Genomic DNA, 19446 nt, shown 5'->3' on the forward strand with positions numbered 1-19446 from the left:
TTGCTTGTGCAAAGCAAAGCTATCAACACGCCTGCCTACCAACTTGACTTTGATTAACATATCCCACTATAGCAAATCAGTATATTAGAAAACATGCCCTCTGTTCCAAGTTCTATTTAATGAGAACAAACATTAGAACACTGCCTGCCCACACCCAGCCCTCATTTCTTGGTGCCACCGCCCCCTCACCAGAGAGCATTCTGCTGACACATCATTCCATCTGATGCTGTCAGGAGGAATATTAGTGGTTAGGTTTCTCTCATACCTTAAAGATGATAAACCGCAAACATTATAAAAATGTCCCCAATTATGGACATTTGAAGTAAGAGTTTTTTCCCCCTAAGTTCAACTCTGTTGATGCAGTTACTTTAGAAAACTATATAATAAGACCCGGGTACAATTTACACACAGCTGCAAGAACTTGACAGTGAAGGAGCTTGGGCTTTTGAAAAGTTAGCCTCCACAAGCCCATTTCTCTCGTGCCCTTTTATCTCTGCCCGTCTCTGTATTCAGCAACTGTCTCATTCAGTACAGTCAGAACAGTTCCTTTTCAAAGGAAATGAAGTAGTTAAAAGATATCTTAACCTCTTCAAGTACAGAGTTATTAAAACAATAGCTAAACCCAGTTTTAAACATGAGCCAGTTCTGTTTCTGGGAGAGGCAACTTCCATTCTATTTTTGTCCTTTACTCTTTCAGTCTTGGAAATGAGTACAGCAGGCTACAGGTTTCTAAACCTTATGGTTATCAGTAATTTAAATAATTCAAGAATTCTATGGAAGTGAACTTTGCTGTAACACAGAGCAGGCCCCTGCCCCCACCAGCCCTCCTCCACATTACAGCCTCAGTTAGAATGTCAGCCTCATTTTTCATTCCATTCAAAGTGACAGAAGGAGAAAAAAAAGATACTTTAAGGCCCAATCAGGTACTGTACCGGTGCTCCTAGTGATGGAAAAAAAATCTCAAATTACTTCAGTGGGTTTGTCAGCTCTATTGTTAGCATAGTCAAGTGGCCCTACAGAAAGGAGACAGGAGAGCTAAGAGAAAATAGTAGAATTCTAATCTGCTTTTTAAAGGCTCTTGGTCAGAAGTATAGCAATTCAGATACCCCTGTTTGAAAGCAGCGGGACAGATTTGTTAGACGACAAAAGCTCCAATTAGTATTTTCCACCCCCTTTCACAATTTTCTCTATTGCTTTTGGCTCTGAAACCCTTTATGCCAGGGCCTTTGTGCTGGCAAGAGGCGGGTGGAAGGGCGCCGCGGCAGGCCGGCCGGCGGGAGCGCGGGAGGCTGCAAAGGGAGGCCCGCGGGCTTCGCGTCGGCCCCGCGGAAGTCAAGGAGCCCCGAGGGCAGACGAGCCCCGGACCGGACGCCTCCGGGACAAGGCGGGCCCGCCGGAGGAAGCCTACCTGCGTGCATCGAGACTCGGGCCTGGCGGATGACCAGCTGCGGGGCGATGGGCGTCGCGGGCTGCAGCCGGTGCAGCGCTTTGGCGACCTGCAGCAGCTGGCCCGAGACGTCGAGCCCGTACAGGAGACGGTCGCTCAGGAACACGATGGCGGCGGCCGCGGCGCAGTCCCGGGCGCGGATGGAGGCTTTCAGGGCCGCCTGGGGGAACAGCCACCGGACACCATCAACGGGACCGAAAGGGCGCCCGGCAGAAAAGAGAGCAGCCTTGGGGCCAGGCTAGTCTTCTAGGTATTGTGATCAAAAGAAGAACAACTAAACCGAGAGCGAGGAGAGCCAGGAGGAGACCGAACCAAGAGAGTCATCATCGTCGTCGCCATCCCAGTTCATTTGTGGGATTAAATATTTGTTATTCCATTTTCCCTATTACATCTCTAAAATTATACAGCTGATAAATGCATATATCCTGTTATTAAAAATCCAAAAAATTCCAAGTCAAAATTAAATGTGCCCCTTTGTTTCCCGATTCCCTACCTTATTTCCCCCTGCCTCCCACCAATTTCATTCTTGTGCTTCCTGATAATGGTTTCTCAGAGATCTTTCCAGAACTTCCTCTACCCTTTTATGTATATTTAGACATTAATTGATTACTTGCGGTGCCTTACTTTCTTCCTCCCTTTCTCCTCTTCTCTCCCTTTCTTTTCCTTCCTTTCCTTCCTAAATGAAATCACACTAGACATACTGTTGTGTTATCTGGTTTCTCCAGTCATCATCACATCTAGAATAGCTTTCCACATCAGTTCATAACACCCTGCTTCATTTATTGCCTACATTTTAATTAATAAGGAATACAGAATTCTAGGTCATGTTTTATATTTATATGATCATGTTTAGTTAATGAATTAAATAAGAAAAGAAGCAGACATGAAAGTATAACAAAGAGTGAGAAACAGAAATTTAAATGAGGCAAACTTTTATGGAAAAACACCATATTTAGGGCTTTTAAGGTATTATACTGTGAGTGAAAGTCATGTCTGACTCTTTGCAACCCCATCGACCATACACAGTCCATGGAATTCTCTAGGCCAGAATACTGGAGTGGGTAGCCTTTCCCTTCTCCAGGAGATCTTCCCAACCCAGGGATCTGACCCAGGTTTCCCTCATTGCAGGCAGAGTCTTTACCAGCTGAGCCACAGGGGAAGCCCAAGAATACTGGAGTGGGTAGCCTATCCCTTCTCCAGCATACCTTCAGCCAGATTCTTTACCAACTGAGCTATCAGGGAAGCCTAAGGTATTATACTAAGGACATTAAAAGTCATACAGCTGATAACATAAATGAATTTACCACCCATTTGGTAAACTAAATCAAGTAGAATGTTTTCTGGGCTTGTTAGTTCACATATGAAACCCAGAAAGCATTGTAAGCATTGCCCATTTTCCTACCACAATCTTTTTATACAAACACTGCTTTCTTCATCACATAAGTACTAACAGTTATTGGGCAAAACTAGGTACCAGGCACAGTGCTAAGAGCTTTATATGTATTAATTTATTTTATCTTCACCAAAAATCCTAAGAGGCAGATTTGATTTACTTTATTGTCAAAATTAGTATTTTAATCATCCAGTTGAATTATTCCTCCCATTCTGACTCCTAAAATCCTACTGGGTTGACCAAAAAAGTTCGTTTGGATTTTTCCAGAACATCTTATGAAAAACCCAAATGAATGTTTTGGCCAACTCAATATTTCTTTTCATTTATACCTTGCTACCAAGAACCACTGCAATGATCCTTCTCTTTTCAAACTAATGCATTCTTGTTAAGGCTTTTAACCTATTACTCTGTTTTTTAAGTTTAAAAAGTGATAATGTGCTCTTGTATCTGTCCTTTTGTTCTTCACTGATCACTATTGAAATTGTGATATTAATAGCGATCCAGTTGTTAGGGGGAATATCTCTTCTCTCCTTTTGCTATTTCCTTCTGTGTGCAGGGAGCTCAGTTACTGTAGCACTCCTGGCCTCTTTCTACTTATTCTGCCCCAGGAGAGGTGGACGATTTTGGTTGGTAAACTTGGGAAGAAACTGGGCATGCATTGCTTAGCTCCTCAATTTTTTCTTTTGGGATCAGAGTGTCTAAAGGAAACAGGGATTCTTCTCTGCTCTTCTATGTCATGCCTTATCTAGAAAAGCACCTCATATGGGGTGTTCTGCTTGACTCAGTAATTTCTGTGACTGAATGGGGAAGTCAACATAATTCTGGAGTTCATCTAGCAGAACCCCTTGCCCTAAAACCTAGCTGTACCTTCCAAGTTAGCCTTTGTCAGAATTAAAGGTAATATTTAATCTCTTGTCTCCCTAACTCTTTTGTTTTATTTCTTAGTTTGCTCTAGGAGGGTAAGAGAGGTGTTATTGGATCTGCCCAAAGACCCCAATGTTAATCATTACCTAACACACCATGTGTGCTGTGTGCTAAGTCGCTTCAGTCGTGTCTGAAACCTTTGTGATTCTTTGTGTCCAAGGGGATTCTCCAGGTAAGAATACTAGAGTGCCCTCATCCAGGGGATCTTTCCCACCCAGGGATCGAACCTGCATCTCTTTAGGTCTCCTGCATAGGTAGGCGGGTTCTTCATGAATGCCATCTGGGAAGTCCACCTAACACACCATAACCCTTTCTAAAGGAAACTGCTCTGCCCACAGCTCCTGCCTTTGAAGCAGCAAGGTTTTTTGTTGACCTTGATCCCCTCTCCCCATCTTACCACCAGCTGAAGGCTAACCTAAGAGTACCTACCTCATACCTAGCCCATGACTCTGTGGCCTGGATTGAAAAATGAATTTATCAATCTAAACTAAGAAACACAGAATTTTCCAGTTGCTTCAGGATAGGAAGAAGCAGAGAGTAGAGTTTAGCTAAGCTACATTTATGTATAATACTCACGTAAAGATCCAAGAATGTGACTGTGACTCCAGATCCACATTTTCACCATCGCTATTATTAGAGTTACAGGCTTCCTTTAGCATCCCATGTGTATCTTCATAATAATGTACACCCTATTCTATGAATTTCCTGTGTGAGCCTCTGTTTAACACAACCAAAAATGCCTGACTAAAGCTGAAATGCTCAAAACTTCTATTGAGGATTGTCAAGTAAACCATTAATCTGAAAACACAAGTTTTAAAATGAGAACAAGCCAGTCATTTGACACTTGTAAAATATAAATTTAAAGCTAGAAAAGGAAATTGCAGACTTTATGTATGCCCAGCTCCGTTTAACACAGAGTCTCTGATCAAGAGTCCTCTCTATGCTCGGTGCACAGCAATACGGCCCTTTGCTTTGCGACCTCGGGTGCTATCTGCAGAGCTGCAGCGCCTGCCCCGCCAGGCTCTCGTAAGCCGTTCTTTGAGACAGCACCTCTATTCCTGTCACCCCGTTCATGACCCTGTGGAGGGCACTCAGCAAGCCACAGTGAGCCTTCTCTTTGAGGTGCAAGCCTGATGTTTAGTTCTGCTGTTCATTCTCACAGGTGTCTCACTTCAGTTTTCTGGGTAAGAGTACCTATGCGGGACGCAATGTTTAGAGGCAGGTCCATTCTCCAGGGCTGATTCTCCTCCCTTTCCTCTTGACAATAATGTTTCCATCTTTGTAGTACCACGTAGTTTATGAAAAACGTTCACACCAATGATTTCATTTATATTTATAGTAACTACAAAATCTAAGTAAGGTAAGGAAACGGAGACTGAGAGGTCGACTTTCCAAAGTTACAAAGTCAAAAGGGTCAGGGTCAGGCAGGTCAAGGCTCTCATCAATTTTTTTTTTTCTTTCCTTTTCTGTTGTGGTAAGAAGCACAGAACATAAATTTACCATCTTAGCTTTTTTTAAGTATGGCATTCAGTAGTGTTAAGTCATTCACATTGTTGTAAGTTAGATCTTCAGAACTTTTTTATCTTGCAAATATGAAACTCAAAACACATTAAACAAACCCTTTCTCCCGTCTCCCGAGCCCCTGGTAACCTCCTTTTTACTTTCTGTTTCCGTGAATCTGACTCTTCTAAGGTTTCTCATACTAGTGAATCATACAGATTTTGTCCAGTGAAAGACTAGTGAATCATACAGATTTTGGCTTACTTGACTTAGCATAAAGTCTTTAAGGTTCATCCGTGTTGTAGCATGTGACAAAATTTCCTTCCTTTAAAATGTTGTATAGAATATAACAAAATATACCAGCTTTTGTTTATCCATTCATCTGTCAGTAGACATTTGAGTTGCTTCCACTGCTTGACTATTGTGAATAGTACTGCTATGAACATGGGTGTGCAAATATCTCTTTGAGGCCCTCCTTTCAATTCTTTCAGATATATACCAAGAAGTGGGATAGCTGGATTAAGTGGTAGTTATATTTTTAATTTTTTGAGGATCCGCCATACTGTTTTCCATAGAGTTCACACCATTTTACAATACCACCAACAGGGCACAGAGTTTCAGTTTCTTCACAACCTTAGCTAATACTTGAGGAACTCGAGTCTCTTGAGGGTCAGTCTTTCTTCTGTTTTCCCCCAGTGTCTGATCAAGGTGATTCAGGGCAGGGCCTAATCTGCACAGGAATCTGGGCACAGGACTCTGGGTCTTTGGAGCTAGGGCTGAACTCAACACTTACTGAGTTCAAACAGTGGTTCTTAGGAAGCTGTATCCTGTATTATGATAAAAAAATTTTTCTAAGAAAAAAAGAAAACTAGGGGCAAATAAAAACAAATCCCAATTAAAAAGAGTGTTCTTGTTATGTATTTTAAAATAAGGGAAAGAAAACTTTCCAGGAGATGACCTTTAATTCAGTATTTTAAACCTCTCTAGTAAAAGCTGGTACGTACCATGAGACCAAATGATAATTTGGTGATTAACTGGAGATTATTCCAACTGGGCATTCCTTACACAGCTGAAAGGATGCTCTGTGAGTCTAGTGAGGTGGTCTTCCTGAGCTGAGGAGATGGAGCTTCTAAGAGTCTGTGGAAGATAAGGTGGCCAGAGTTCACAGAGCAAAGTACCAGAAGGAGAGAGCTGCATAAAGAAAGAAATCCAGAGATCTGCAGAAGGTCCCCCGAATCTTCAGCGGAATACGGATGAGCTCATGTTTGGAAAGACACCATCCAAGGCTGGGGAAAGAACCACTGGATTGGAACAGAGGAAACAATCCCCAAGCCTCATGTAGTTTGTGTTTCTGCCAGCCAGAGTAGGAAATCCTGTCATTCACAGGGCATGGGGTAGGATGTTCAGAAGTGTAAGGCTTCAGTAGTGAGACAAAATTAACTTGAGAGAAAGTGGCTCTTGGCCCACTCTGAAAGTTTAGAAGCAAGCTCGAAATGGATCAAACTATTTCCTAAGAGTTCCAGGAAAAAATTCAAAGATATTTACAGGCACACAAGGAATCTGCCATATTATAAGGTAAAATTTATAATGCCTAGATTCCAGTCAAAAATTAACAGGCATGAAAGAAGCCTATACTAAAGAGGAAAAGAAATCAATAGAAGTTGAACCCCAAATGACCCTTAAAACGGTATTTCTTAAGTTCAAGAAGGTACAGTAAAAATTAGGTGGAGTTAGAGACATCAGAGATATAAAAATGATCCAAATCCACTTCTAGGGATAAAAAATGTCTGAGATGAAACCGTAAGTATCTGTATTGTGTCCAAGATCTTCCATTCATTTGCCATGGCAAGTGACTTGACCTCTGAGTCTCAGTTTCCTCATCTGTGACATGTGGATAATATCGATTTTTAGTGCTGTTTGAGAACTAGAAGAAATGTGGGTCAAATGTTCAGCACAGAGCCTGGCATATTATGTGTGCTTAATAAATGAAGGGGAACAAAATAGGGAAGAGAACTTAGTTCCTGTGCTCCCATTCCCCTGTATGACAAAATAGCAACAAGCAAAGACAGACTCCTAAAATAAATGTCAGTGGAATTTTCAATAGAGCAAAAAGGAAATAACAGATCATTCCTGTAATATCTCTAAGGTTTATCTCAGAAAATGGTGGAGCCTCTTATTTAATTTCTTTTTTCTCTTTGCCCTGTCTAAGGAGTGATGTTACTAGAAACTGAGAAAAGAAAAGAAAGAAAAGGAAAATGAGCAGGCTCCATGGCAGTTGGTGAAGGAAAGCTGGTGCTTGAAAGGCAGCTTTCTCAGCTTGCACGTGCGAGCTGCTTTTGGCTGTGGCCAATGGAGGAATCCCTCCCGAGCACCTGTAAAGGATGCTGCAAACACCCTATTCTACATCCCGCGTGAACACACCATATATTTGAGCAGAGAACATTGCCTCATCTATTTTTCCCCCTTCTACTCTTAATAGTTTGGAGCACAAAAGCCTGAGAGAGGGTGACCTGCCAGACAAAGGCCCTTTGAGTTCCTTGGAAAAGTAGACTTGGAGGAGGATGGAAGGAATCCAAGTGGCCCTATTATTTCCACTTGCACTAATTAGACATTTTTCTGTCAGCTATTGAGCACTGCTGAGAGGCCAAACTCTCTGAATTCATTTCTAAAGTGTTTACAGAAGTTTGCATCTGTTTGTGTCTCTTCAGGAGGAAAATAAGCACTTCAATAGCATTGTGGAAAATCTAAACGAAGCATCCTATTCTGGAGGGCCTGGCGTCCCCACAGCTGCATAATTTAACTCTGCTCAGGGCCCGAACCTCTCGCATCTCTCTCCAAAACCTAACGACGCAAAATGCAGAGAAAGTCAACTCAGGAGAATCTTTTCTCTCTTGTCATTGTCCTTCCTCTCCCTCCTTTGAAACGGCGGCCTGCTGCGCATCACATGCAGCTTTGGGTGGGTATCAGGCTTGCAGTCCCGCTCTCGTGTTTCCACCAGCATTCTGAGAAATTAATACCCACTTTCATTTGCTGCCAAGTGAGGGGATAGTAAATTCCTCAGCAGCAAAGCCGAATACATCACCATCCTGGGAATCTCCCCCAAGTGTCTGCCCGGGGAGCACTCTGACTTCAGAAGGGGAGGAATGAAAGGAGGCCCCGGGTGTGTGGTAGGGAAAGACGCTGAAGAGAAAGTTTCCCTACACGGCAAACTGTGCCTGGGTTATGCACAATTAGATTAACATGAAAGAGAGACCCTTTCCCTCCCCCACTCCCCAAAAAAGAAAGAAAAAGAAAACAGCACAAAAACCCTAACCCACTGACTACGTGGCAGTGCCTTTGAAATGCATATTGGTCTACATGGTATTTGATTCAGGGTTCTTTTTGTTTGGGTTTTTCGGCCCACGACTGACCTGCCATCACAGAGGACTCAAAAATAAAATCTTTTAAGATGGTGTCACAGTAACAGAATTTTAGTGATGGAACCAATATAGCATAACTCAAGATTTTTTTAAAAAAGGAATTCTATTCCTTTATCTTTGCTCAGAGGCTGACTTAAGAGAAAGCTTGTCCAAATAGCCACTAGTGTTTTTCTTGTCGAGTGAACCTGTTTAAATGAAAATATACACAGATAAGGCAGTGAGTATGCTGGATTTCTAAAATAGGCTTACAAATGTGCACACACACATACCCTACATTTTTTTACATGTTTTCAAGATGGGAAATATGGGGTTCTAATTGAGTTTGTGGTACAAAGGGAACTTCATGGCGAGGAAGCTGAGTCAGGTGGTAAAGGAATTAAACTCCACAATGAGATTTCAATACACAGATGATTGAAAAAATGCTAAAGAGCCTGTTCGAAGGCTTTTGCTGAACAGCAGCAAGGAAAAGTGTGTGCTGTTTTTATAGTTCCTTGCATTAACGCTAGCCCCTCCCAATGCTGAGCATCAAGTTTGGGTCCCAGCTATGGGTTCAAAGCCGTGATGTGTTCACAGCAATGACAATGGCAGTTGTTCTCAAAGGGGGCTGGGTGAGGGGACTCAGAACCAAAGCCATCTGGCATTGCAATTGGCAGGCGCAGTGTAAAGGGAAATTATTGCTGCATGGCAAATTGGGAGATAGGAAAAAGGCAGGGGAAAGGGAGAGAGGGAAATGTCCTGAGGTGAGGAATTAGCAGAAGAAACAAATGAAAAGTGATTGACGCCTACATAGTTATGCGTCAACAATAAAGCAGAGTAAGAGTCAACCGATCCAACTGGACTCCTCAAGGTCAAGGGAAGACCAAGCACAAATACTCCATGTTTGTCCACCCACTGAACCGTGAGGAGGAGGAGGGGAAAAAACATGAACTTTCTTACACTTTATGCTCAGGGCTTATTAATATTTCATCAGTCTTACTTTCATCTTACCAGTGAAACATGCAGATTCAAGCACTTTCAGAAAATAGTTATTGATATAACCTTTTTCTTGATCCCAATACCTGAAGATAATATTTTGGATCATCTATCCCTGTTTTCTTACCCTCTCTCTCACACATCTACTGTGAATGGAATTGGGTTGTCTGTTGAAAGAAAAAGAAAGCAATATCAAAATAGATCCACCAGGATCCTGGTGAAGCTCATGGCCCCTGAGTACCACGGACCTGCACCTGTCTTCTGGATTCCAGGTTGCTATGGCCTCAATGACTCCCGTCATCTTGGTGATTTCAGCCTTCATGTTGATGAATTACCCAGCACACATGATTTACCCTGGTCTCTCTTGCCTCCTTCTCTCCAGTGAGCTTGTTCTACACTCAACCTTAGTCACTCTCATGGTCAAAACTTGCTATTTGATTTTCTGATTTATCTCCTATTCTCCCAGCTTTCTTCCTGGATAGCCCAACTTCAGTGATTCCGCAACACTTTGGGGATATCCACACTGTCTGCTAACCCTACTGTTTTGTTTGTTTGGCTATGCCATCAGCCCCTCATGTCCTCACGTGACTCTTTAAATTCCATGGTGCAGCAACATAACAGCTTTTTAATAAGCATTCTTGACTCCTTTGCCACTTTCTACTTATGCCATATTTGTCTGGCAATTCTTTTTTTTTTTTTGTCTGGCAATTCTAACCATGTTTACTGTTAAGGGAAAATGTTGGCCTCATATTAGAATCACCTAAGGAGGCTTTTTAAAAATCTAGATGCCCAGATGGCACCTTTGGTCTGTTAAATCAGAATCTCTGGACATGTGCCCAGGCATCAGTTGCTCCTTACAATGCCCAGGTGATACCAACAATCCTCAGGTGATTCCAATGATTCCAGTTTTGAAACCACCTGTCCTTGACCTTTAGCCTCTTTCCCCACCCTTCACTTCCTCCTCCCTGATGGGAGTGGAGTGAGTTTTCTGATAGGAATGGCATAGCAGGTTCAGATCTTCTTCTTTCCTCTCTTCAAATCTTCCTCCATGTTCTACAAAAAGGGAAAGGGCCTGGCAGCAGCAAGACACGTGAAGAATTTTCCAACTACTTGCCCAAAAACCTAAAGCTACGTTCTCCTGTTTTAGAATAGTAAAGGTTGCTCTTTTACTTCTTTTAGTAGGTTCTGAACACAGGAGAAGACAATTGTTATTTATTGTCGCTTAATATTTTCAAATTATATCTAATTCTCTGCCTAACCTGGGCTTCTACCCAACCAAATGAATGTGGCTGGAGAAAAACACACAACTATAACACTTTAAATTTGTTACCATAACCTGAAGCATGGCCAGACAATTCAGCTATTTTATAGCTTTGCTCTCCTCTAAAGCTGAGAGTCCCTTGGACTGCAAGGAGATCCAACCAGTCCATTCTAAAGGAGATCAGTCCTAGGTGTTCATTGGAAGGTCTGATGCTAAAGCTGAAACTGCAATACTTTGGCCACCTCATGTGACGAGTTGACTCACTGGAAAAGAGTCTGATGCTGGGAGGGATTGGGGGTAGGAGGAGACGGGGATGACAGAGAATGAGATGGCTGGATGGCATCACCGACTTGATGGACATGAGTTTGAGTGAACTCCAGGAGTTGGTGGCGGACAGGGAGGCCTGGCGTGCTGTGATTCATGGGGTCGCAAAGAGTCGGTCACGACTAAGCGACTGAACTGAACTGAACTGAAAGCTGCCACAGCCCCTTTAACCTCCTCTACTCAACTGATGACCTGGCTTCTGAATTCACTAAGATAATAGTCAGTGAGGTGAGAGCTTCCTTATTCTCTTTCCCAAATCTGCCAACCATCTTGTGTTATAACTCATGTGTCCTCCCAACTCCTACTGGCATGTTTAAGACCAGTTGCCACCGCATACTCAAATCTATCCTGCCTTCTTTACTCTAGGACATGATGCCTGTAAACACTTTCTTTCACTTCTGCATCATCCATTTCCTCATCTCTGCAGGGTCGTTCTTATCAGCATACAAACATTGTAGCTTCCATCTTAAAAAGTCCTTCCTTAACCATATATCTCAGTCCTTTCAGGATGATGTAACAATAATGTCATAAACTGGGTATTTTATAAGCAATAGAAGCTCATTTCTCATAGTTTTTGGGATTGGCAGGTCCAGGATTAAGGAACCAGCAGATCTGATGTTGGGTGAGGGCCTTCTTCCTGGTTTATAGGTAGCATCTTTCTCCGTGTCCCTCTGGAACCTCTTTTTAAGGGCACTAATCCCACTCATGAGGACTCCGTACTCAAGGCCTAATCACTTCCCCAAAGCACCTCCTCCAAAACCATCACCTTGAAGGGTAGGATTTCAACCTATGAATGTGCGAGGTAAGGGCACAAATAGCCAGTCCCCAGCATTCTCCTTCTAGCACCTGTCCCATTTCTCTGTCCCTCCTTACAGTCAATCTCAAAAGAGTTGTCTAAACTCACTGTCATGCTTTCTCACCTCCCACTTTTTCTTAAATCTATAGCTTTCATCTCCAACACTCCACTGAACCCATTCTTTTAAAGATTGCCAACAACCTCCAAATCCAATGATCGTTTATTAATCCTCATCTTATTCAAACTCGTAGAAGCATTTGACTGTGACAATCAATCCCTCCTTTTTTATTCATGTGACTTCTGGCATTTCACACCCTCCTGGCTTCCTTTCTCCTTCATTGACTGCTCACTTTACTTTGCTGGCACATCCTTTCCAGCCTCTGAATGTTGACGGCCCAAGGATTCAGTCCTAAGACTGCTTCTGTTCTCTAGCACACACTCATTTAGATGGTCCCCTGGCCTCGAATACGACTTCTGTTAATAATTCCAAACTAAAATACTATCCTTGATAATTGTCAAGAAATTATCCTCCAATTAAAAATAAATAAATTTAAGTTATAAAAGAAAAAAAAAACTCTTCTGAGTCTCTTTCCTGCAGTGCTGTTCAGTATACAAAATTGCCTACGCAATAAGTAGCCTGATGCTGATGTCAGTTACATATCTCAAACTTAATATGTTTAAAACGGAACACTTTAATTTCTCTTCTGTACTTGCTTCTCCATTTCAATAATGACAACTCATTCATTCATTTACTGAGGACAAAACTTTAGAGTTTTTACTCTGTGGCCCTTCTCTCATGCTCTACACTGAATCCATCTGCAAATGATATTGGCTACACCTTTTTTTTTTTTTAATATTTATTTAAAAAAATTGGAGTATAGGGCTTCCCTGGTGGCTCAGTGGTTAAAGAATCTGCCTGTCAATGCAGGGGACACAGGTTCGATCCCTGGTCTGGGAAGATCCCACAGGCTGCGGAGCAACTAAGCCCACGTGCCACGACTATTGAGACTGTACTCTGGAGCCTGGGAACCGCAACTACTGAAGCCCGTGAACCCTAGAGCCCATGTTCAGTAAAAAGAGAAGCCACCATGATGAGACTCCTGCGTGCCACAACTAGAAAGGAACCCCTATTTGCAGCAGAGAAAGCCCAGCACAGCCAAAAAATAAATTAATTAATTAAAAAATTGGAGTATGATTGCTTTTCAGGGTTGTGTTAGTTTCTGCTGTACAACAACATGAATCAGCTATAAGTATGTACATACAACCCTTCCTTCTTGAGCCTTTCTCTCACCGCCTCATCCCACTCCTCTAGGTCATCACAGAGTACTGAGCTGAGCTATACAGCTCAGCTAATAGAGTCAGTTCCCACCTTTAAAACATGCACAAGCTCTGACCACTTTTCACCTCCTCTAGAGCAACCACTTTAATTCAAGCCATCATTATAAATATGCCTTATAAATCTGTCTGGGTGCCCTTTCCAATAAAGTCTCTTGCTTTGTCAGCACGTGTGTCTCCTCAGACAACTCATTTCCAAGTGTTAGACAAGAGTCCACTCTCGGGCCCTGGAAGGGGTCCCCCTTCCTGCAACAATGCTCCAATACTTTGGCCACCTGATGCGAAGAGTCAACGCACTGGAAAAGACCCTGATGCTGAGAAAGATTGAGGGCAAGAGGAGAAGGGGACAAGAGAGGATGCGATGGCTGGATGGCATCACTGACTCGATGGACATGAGTTTGAGTGAGCTCTGGGAGTTGCTGAAGGACAGGGAGGCCTGGCAAGCTGCGGCTCGTGTGGTTGCAAAGAGCCGGACACGACTCAGCGAGTGCACAACAGGTACTGCTCTAAGCATTCCACATTACACAGTCACTGACTCCTCCAAACAGTCTATAAAGCCGGGAGTTATACTGTCGGAGAGGTAGAAAAATGGAAGCCAAGTGTTTAGGTAAGGTGCCCAAGATGACAAAGCTAACAAGAGGCAGCACTAGGATTCCAACCCAGGTAGTCCAGCCCAAATCAGCTTCCTTAATCCACACCTATATGACCTTAATTTCATCAAGACTGTCATTGTTCTCAAAACCACATACTAGAATAGTGGCAGATACAGAGTACAAATAAAACTGTTCAGATGTCATTGTCCCTAGGACTTTTCATTTGTTCTTAAAGTAATAATTATCATTGAAAGGTTTGAGAGCTTAATTGTGCCTGTTGCAATTTTAAGAGCTATGGATGATTAGTGAAACAAATAGACTGATTTGTCACTTTAGAATCTTATTATCCAAGAGAATCACATTTATATAAGCAAAGCGGAAATAAATGTATTAACAGTAAGGGTTAGCCTTGCTGTAATAAAACCTCATTAAAAAAACCTCATCCTGATTGCAGCCATGAAATTAAAAGACGCTTACTCCTTGGAAGGAAAGTTATGACCAACCTAGATAGCATATTAAAGCAGAGACATTACTTTGCCAACCAAGGTCCATCTAGTCAAGGCTATGGTTTTTCCCATGGACATGTATGGATGTGAGAGTTGGACTGTGAAGAAAGCTGATTGCCGAAGAATTGATGCTTTTGAACTGTGGTGTTGGAGAAGACTCTTGAGAGTCCCTTGGCTGCAAGGAGATCCAACCAGTCCATCCTAAAGGAGATCAATCCTGGGTGATCATTGGAAGGACTGATGCTAAAGCTGAAACTCCAATACTTTGGCCACCTCATGCGAAGAGTTGACTCACTGGAAAAGACTCTGATGCTGGGAGGGATTGGGGGCGGGAGGAGACGGGGACGACCGAGAATGAGATGGCTGGATGGCATCACCGACTCGATGGACATGAGTTTGAGTGAACTCCGGGAGTTGGTGATGGACAGGGAGGCCTGGCGTGCTGTGATTCATGGGGTCGCGGAGAGTCGGACACGACTGAGCGACTGAACTGAACTGAACTACTAAACTAGGAAGTTATTCACAAGGTATGAATGGTTATTCACTAAAGCAGAATCTCTGGATAGTAGAACTTGTGGGAAAAAATTGTAGAAGCTAACTTTTCCTCATTCTTTCTCTCCCTCCCCAGGTAATGCACATTCCCACAGAGATACACACAGATATACAGACACACAGACACACTGACTGATTCAGTCAGTCCCTTGAGCAGTATTTAGAATCTCAACCATAAATCACTAAAATCATAAGCAAGTCTAAATTATGTGCATTTTAAGCAAAGATTTGGCCTTACACAAAGAATGAAGAGGTTGCTGTAGTCCTGTGTTCAAAGTCATAAAATGTGAGACTTACTGAGAGAGAACGTTAGAGCTCTGACTCCTATGCCCCTTTAACATTCTACTTGACAATGACTCCAGAGGCGCAGAGGTTTCAATTTCATATACAGTGCTAGTGGGAATAATTCATGCCTTACATGATAGAAGGTTTTCAGTAACCATGAAAGAAACGTATTTTGCTTTCAGTATTTACATGGTAAAGAAATATAAAAAGTTCCATAACTAGGTCGGTAATACTTTCAAAATGTGATGGATTGTACATACGTATGGGAAAAAAAAGTCAGTTTGTTTGAGACTATTCTCAGGAGGAAGAGAATCAAATCAGTTACCAGGGGGAGATACTGTGGAAAAGTGAAAAATACTGGGCTTGGATTGAACCAAGGCACTACTTGCTTTGGACCTCATTGTCCAAACTAAGTAAGTTACTTAATTTTAAAAATTTCATTCTGTTATATATAGAATAAGGATAAAAAAACCACAGAGATTGCTGAGGAAATTAAAGAAAAATATATGTAAAGTGCCTTGCACTTAGTAGATACTCAATGAATAACATTATTTTGAGAGTGGACTGATGGTAGGTCTGGGGAATCAGCCCTTCATATCTCAAAATATAATGAAAATTTAAGAAGTTTCCACCGAAGTTTACCAATGAGAAAGAAAGTAAGCTTTACTATAACATTTTAAAAGTGGGTAGACCCTAGCCCCTTCCTTTGCCTGTGTGTCAGATGGTGACTCATGACAAACTGCACAGAGGATTCCTTATCTTGGAGAGGCTGATGATGAGGACTCGCCCCGTGAACTGTTTTCAGTTTATTATATTGCAGTTATACCTGGTTAAGTAGAGTCACAGTTTATATGATCACAACTCAAAGACAGTTCAGAATAATTCATGATAAGAGGGGGAAAGACTACAGAAATCTCAAGGCAAAGTTCTTTAAACAATAGTCAAATGTAAATAGTTTGGACATCTTTGCTTTATAAAGACAAATGCTAGTTTTGTGTTTTGGCAGTGTGTGTGTGTGCTCAGTCATGTCCGACTCTTTGTGACCCTATAGACTGTAGCCCGCCAGGCTCCTCTGTCCGTGGGATTCTCCATGCAAGAATACTGGAGTGGGTTGCCATTTCTTCCTCCAGGAGATCTTCCTGACCTAGGGACTAAACCTGTGTCTTCTGTGCTCCTGTATTGGCAGGTGGATTCTTACCACTGAACCACATGGGAAGCCCACTTTGGTAGTATCACAGCCAATAAGTTTTATGGGCTTCCCTGGTGGCTCAGAGGTTAAAGCATCTGCCTCCAATGCGGGAGACCTGGGTTCGATCCCTGGGTCGGGAAGATCCCCTGGAGAAGGAAACGGTAACCCACTCCAGTATTCTTGCCTGGAGAATCCCATGGACGGAGATGCCTAGTAGGCTACAGTCCACAGGGTCGCAAAGAGTCGGACACGACTGAGCGACCGAACGGAGGTTGATTATTGCTGATGGAAACAGACAAGCGCTCCAAATTTACTAGCCTTTCTGTGATGACAAGTAGCTGACAACAGTATGTTATCCAACAGGTATTCTGAAAATATTTTTCAGATAATGATACTGGAAGTGTTTTCAGCATTGTGATTTTAAAAGAAAGTATCTATATTAAAAACACTCACACAAATGGGAAACTTTCAACCTGTTTAAAAATCTTCCAAATGAAGAATTTGAATGAGTTTTGACATCCTTTGTTAAAACGTAACGTCTTCTGATTACCTTAGAGAAGTACACCATTGACATTAAGGAAAGTGGAAATTTGCTAGCTGAATTTCAACAAATGATTTTTCATCATTGGTGGATGGATTGAAATATGAGTAGCATGAATTAGCAATCACAGCCTACCTCTTTTATTTGGATCAACATACCTTTGAGACATAATTTTTTCAACTATTCCAGTCATTAGAACTAAGTACTGAAATAAACTGTGCTAGCCATATCTTCAATGGGCAGTGCTAAGCTGAGTTTAAAAAAATAGTTAATCATATTTAATTATAATTTTAATACAAACAGGTTCTTGTGCCAATAATTCAGTTTTAAAAATTATTTTAAAATATTCATTTAATATTTGTTTTGTTTTTCTTAAATTTCTATCCTATAGAAATATATAACATAGGAATGCGTATGCACATGCATATACCTTATTAAACAAACAAATGTGTATTAGAGTTCCTGCTCAAAAGTTTTTACTGATGATCAGTAAAAAAAATTAAAGACAACTGATTCAGAATGAATTAATCAATGAGATGGTGAAAGATTTTTCTTTTGTTCTATACAAACACATCCGAAAAAAGAGAGAAGTCATTCCAAATGTCTTTGAATTTGCTGAGCTTAAAATGTTTTGGTTTCTGCCCTCTGAGGCAAGTTGGCTTAATAAGCAAGGCAAGTGATTCTACATCATGAAGGGATGGTGGCAGGCAGAGAGGGGTAGCACAGAGGGGAGGCTTAGGGTCACATCCCAGCTTAACCACACTTTGTAGTATGGATTGGGAACATCTTTCAAGCTCTCTGAGCCAACTGTCTCATCAGCACAATAAGCATAATCAGTTCTATTTGCAGGGTTGTCATCAAATTAATATGTTGTTAAAAGCATATCATATAGAATCGCGTGAAGTTGTCAGTATTTGGTGTTTGTTGATATACAACACAACATTGTGGTTCAATTAATATAAACAGCATCAGATATGTGGAGAAATATATATATTTAGAGATAATATTGTTCAATTAATTCACTTAACATAAAATGTAGGAGGTAATGTTATTCTTTCTTGCTGACAGGACTGAATAAGCCCATCCCTAGAACCGATCATTTTCTGAAGGTCATCACTTTCTTCTTCCTGCCCAGCACTTCAATCTGTTCATTTTCTGCATTTTGAACTGGATTGCTCTGCCCACTTGTCTTAGTTTTACCAACTCCACCAAGACTTGGCTCAGCTTTTGGGCCTCATTATAAGGAGACATGAAATCCATGCCATAGGGTTAGTCCTCATCAAAGGGATAACTTGCATGCCTGATGCTGTGGCAACCAGTTTCATTGGTAGAATTCTAAGGACAAGTCACCATTTAATTTATCTTCCATTGAAACTTGAAAGTACCGTATTAAAGGAGTAGTTTTTTGGCACAGTTTTAGAGCAGGGTTTAAATCCTTGGTGATTTTAATCATATTCTATCTTAAAGTCTGAATTCGCATAGGCCTTGGGACTGATATTTATCCTCTGAAGGTTTCATTCTCTTGCTGCCTAATTTTTACCTATTAAATGAAATTCATTTTTGAAGGACCTGAACCATTTGTCCGGCTCCTTTTTGAAAGAAAAACTATAATGTTCAGCAGAAGAAACTAAAGTTTTAGATGTTGATTACTGAAAATTATAAGATTTCTGTCTTAATTCTGCACTGAGTAAAAAAGTGAAATCACATAAACAGAGAGGGAAGAGGGCCGGTTACAGCGCTGCTGAGACAATAGGAATGCACTGGGGGAGGACTGCCCTGGCCCCATAACAGTCGTGTGTGAAGGATGGCATTGTGTAGACTCAGAGAAGACATGCCAGGCTTGGGCTCAGAAACCTGGGTGCTGGGTCCTGCTGCTCCCATTAACAGGTGGTATAACTTACAGCAAGTCACTTCTTACTCTCTCTGGGTTTCATTTCCCCATCTATCAAATGATGGGCTTGAAACAGATGACCTTTAAACTTCCCTCCCTGGAAGAAAAACTATGACCAACCTAGACAGTGTATTAAAAAGCAGAGATATCACTTTGTCAACCAAGGTCTATATAGTCAAAGCTATGGATTTTCAGTAGTCAAGTATGGATGTGAGAGCTGGACCATAAAGAAGGTTGAATGCCAAAGAATTGATGCTTACAAACTGTGGTGCTCAAGAAGACTCTTGAGAGTGCCTTGGACAGCAAGGAGATCAAACCAGTCAATCCAAAAGGAAATCTACCCTGAATATTCCCTGGAAGGACTGATGCTGAAGCGGAAGCTCCAATACTTTGGCTACCTGATGCAAAGAACCGACTCATGGAAAATATCCTGATTCTGGGAAAGATTGAGGGCAGGAAAAGGGGGCTACAGAGGATGAGATGGTTGGATGGCATCACCGACTTAATGGACATGAGTT

At 41.8% G+C, this 19446-nt stretch overlaps 1 protein-coding gene across 16 annotated transcripts in view; it reads right to left on the minus strand.

Moving 5' to 3' along the window:
• Positions 1 to 19446, minus strand: part of ALPK1 (alpha kinase 1) — a 125946-nt gene that overhangs the window by 24176 nt on the left and 82324 nt on the right. For 12 of the 16 annotated variants that reach the window (XM_055434067.2, XM_055434076.2, XM_055434066.2 and 9 more), the window contains one exon: positions 1409 to 1607. The exons of 3 other annotated variants lie outside the window; for them this stretch is intronic. In XM_055434067.2, the coding sequence (XP_055290042.2) occupies positions 1409 to 1607 (199 nt within the window). Of the gene's footprint in view, positions 1 to 1408; positions 1608 to 19446 lie in introns of those variants that run through there. One more of the 16 variants, XM_055434083.2, reaches the window with a different exon arrangement.

Source organism: Moschus berezovskii, chromosome 5, assembly GCF_049115385.1.
Source record: "Moschus berezovskii isolate FMDL1 chromosome 5, NW_MosBer_1.0, whole genome shotgun sequence".
Lineage (NCBI taxonomy): Eukaryota > Metazoa > Chordata > Mammalia > Artiodactyla > Moschidae > Moschus > Moschus berezovskii.